A 3189-nucleotide genomic window follows, 5' to 3' on the forward strand; every position below is an offset into this window, starting at 1 on the left:
ACTCAAGTACTTTAGTGGATATTGTCCATTATAATAGAGGCATTTACATGCACACTGCCCAACTCTTATGTTTTTTACATATCTAACAACAAAACCTTTTTTTTTTTTTTACATTTAAACCACCCAATCTCTCTTATAACATAAAAAATTTAAATATTTTAACTTTAAAAAATTAAAATAATAAATATAGAATAAAATAGATCCATAAGTCCGAGAACACATACTTTCCCCTATCCAGGTTTACTCTTCACTTTCTTTTACTCTATCTCTTCCACTCTGGACCTTATTTAAATATGTAAATACACAAGGCATACATGTAAATCTAACTACATAGCTCCATACGTTAATTTGCCACAGCAGACGAACATTATTCACCGGTCGGGCCAGTCCCGAAATATCTATCCAGACGCCCAGCCAATCGGGCGAAGGCCGCGAAGCTAAGGTGAGCCGCGGAATGGAGAGGCCTGATCGGAGCGACTCGCATCTACCACCAGAGGAGGAAGCGAGGAGGGAGGAGGAGACGCGTGAGTATTTCGACGGCATAGCACCAAGGCGCCACTCGAAGCCTTCTCGGAGCGAGTACTCATCCGTCTACGTCGATGATCTGAGCCCCTCCGACCGAGATTCCATTCCCGAAATTGACAAGCTTCGCCATTTGGAAGCTGATCACGAGGTTCTTTTGTTTTACCTCAACCCTTATTTACTTTTCCATGTGACGCTTGCTTCTGATTCCTTCTTCTCCTCGTTATTCTTCTTATTTTTACATAGAAGTTGGTCTGTGATGGGAGTGAAGTGAAGGAAGAGTATGTGGAGACCGAATACTATAAGGATCTGAATGGCGTAGAGAAGCAGCATCATACGGTTTGATGAAACTCTTCTCCTCTGTTCCTCGAAGCCTCTCTTCTTCTTTCCGTGTCGAATACATAGTTAGAGTTAAACGATCTGATCTCTTTCGGCTGAAAACAAATCGTTTAAGTTGACTTGAATCGGTTTTATTTTTCAATATGATATCCTGTGATAGCCAAGCAACTCACTGTGGAAACAGCGCCGGGATAAAATGAGATTTGACACGAAATTAAAAACTTTTATGTTTTTTTCTTAAACAAACCTATATACGCGAGAGATTAGATATGATTTGGTCTGCTAAATATAGAAGCCATAAAACACCGTGTACATTATAAAGAGCATTTACTAGCCATTGTAAGTCCAAGTTCACTCACATCCAAACAAAAAAGTCAAATAGAAACTATTAACATTAAGATCGCTACATGTCACTAGGATGTTGGGCACCAAGGTGTAGCTTAGAGCTGATCCAAAACAATTTTTTATTGGGGGCACAACTTTATGATTATAAAAATATCCTCACCTAAGTTAATTTATCAAATCCTTAACAAACACAGTAATATTTCAATTTATGGATTAAACTAAGCTTTAATCATTTGTTTAATTTTACTGAATTATTTATAAACAAGTATATAAGGAGAAACCAAGGGAGAGGAGGTGGGAGAGGCGGGGTGGGGGGGAGGTAATTGGTAGATGAATAGGTGGCGAAGATACGCGTGACTCAGTGACTACATGAAGGCCTATGTGGGGGCAAGGTAAGATGTAATAGATTATGAAATAGAGTTGTCAATGAGAGAAAAAGGGGGGAGAGAGGCTCATGGCCAAAGATGGGGTAGTCATTGGGTGACAACTGTGAGCACATCTCTTGGTAAGGTGAAGGTGAAGGAAATTGAAATGCAAGCTATAGGAAATGCAGTGGAAATTTTAAATCAAAACTAACATCAAATTTATCAAATTTAAGAGACATTTTAAAAAAACTAAATGATGATGGTGAATTTAGTGAACTTCGCCAAACCAATGGGGGCATGGCTCTCCAACGCCATCATTGTTGATGCACCCTTGAGAAAGCTCTTTAGAGAGAAGCTAAAATGGAGCGATTTGCACGTCAAGAAATCTTAGCAGCGAGGGAGTGTTCGGGTTTCTCTGAATTTCTCATAGCCTTAGCCTTGAGCTATGTTTTGGAAGTTTCTACGATTGGCTTGAGAAACTTTAGAGGCGATGTTTATACTTATCTATTCGAGGTTGGCATGCATTCTGAGGAGCATATGTGTAATTCTTGAGATGCTTCCTCATATTATTATAGGCCTATAAGGGAATATTACTCAATATATATCGAGTTAGTTTAACAAAATTTTCTCTTAACTCAATATTGTATTGATGGCGTCTCCTTTGACTTTTCTTCAAGCGTAGCACTCTCAACAACATTGAACCCCTAAAGGCTTAACATCGCGTATTTTTGAACATCTATGAGAGACCTTTAGAACACATCTTTTACATGCAAAGATGGATTCGTAAATATTAAATTTGCACCCGGCACAAAATTTTTATATTTCAAAATTGTTCTCTTTGATGGAAATACCTCAATAATTTGACCTGATATTTTAACACGGGGTAACATAAATTTGTTATGTTTGTTCACCTCCTAAAATCTTTGGATTCATTCATACATGATTTTATTCTTGATTTTTTTTTTTTTTTGCAACCTGTAAGCTAACCCTTTTTTAGTTCCCCAAGATACAGTCTTGAACACAAACCATAATCTCTCCTTTGTTGCATCTTCAAAAACTTCTGTCAAACATATCTGAATCATTGAAATAATATTGGAAGTTTGAACCATTATATTTCTTAATATCAAATTTCATGGCATTAAAATCAGAATTATGCTCAATGCTATACATGCCTAACTTATATTATATAATTAAGAAATTTTCGAAAAATTCAATATATTGTATAAAACATGCAGACCAAATAATTTTACCATCATACAAAATATTTAATTATGAAATATAATTGTTATTAAAATTATGCTTATTATTCTTAAATTTTAGACGAATCAGAAGAAGCTAAGAACGTAACTTTTATAATCTTATTTATCAAAATAATATATAGTTAAGAAATACAAATAACTGCTCTATATATCTCAAAATATTTCAATAATTTTAAAATCGAATTTATCGTATTGAATTAGAATATTTAAATTCAAATTTCATTAGGTTTAATTTATTTGTGCAATTCTAAATTTTGATTTCAAAGTAATTTCAAAAGATATACTTTTGTAACTTCTGCATAATGCCCAAATTTAGCACAGCGGTTTAAAATTTAGAAAATAAATTATATATATATATA

General features: G+C 34.8%; 1 protein-coding gene across 3 annotated transcripts in view; it reads left to right on the top strand.

Annotated features, from left to right (window-relative positions):
- Nucleotides 1-321: 321 nt before the first annotated feature.
- The window catches only part of LOC110018203, an 11695-nt gene continuing 8827 nt past the window's right edge, over nucleotides 322-3189 (top strand). For all 3 annotated transcript variants that reach the window (XM_020715442.1, XM_020715444.1, XM_020715443.1), the window contains exons 1-2: nucleotides 322-673; nucleotides 769-861. In XM_020715442.1, the coding sequence (XP_020571101.1) occupies nucleotides 455-673; nucleotides 769-861 (312 nt within the window). In that variant the 5' untranslated portion in view covers nucleotides 322-454. The remainder of the gene's footprint in view (nucleotides 674-768; nucleotides 862-3189) is intronic.

Source organism: Phalaenopsis equestris, unplaced genomic scaffold (genome assembly GCF_001263595.1).
Source record: "Phalaenopsis equestris unplaced genomic scaffold, ASM126359v1 Scaffold000006, whole genome shotgun sequence".
In the NCBI taxonomy this organism is placed as follows: Eukaryota; Viridiplantae; Streptophyta; class Magnoliopsida; order Asparagales; family Orchidaceae; genus Phalaenopsis; species Phalaenopsis equestris.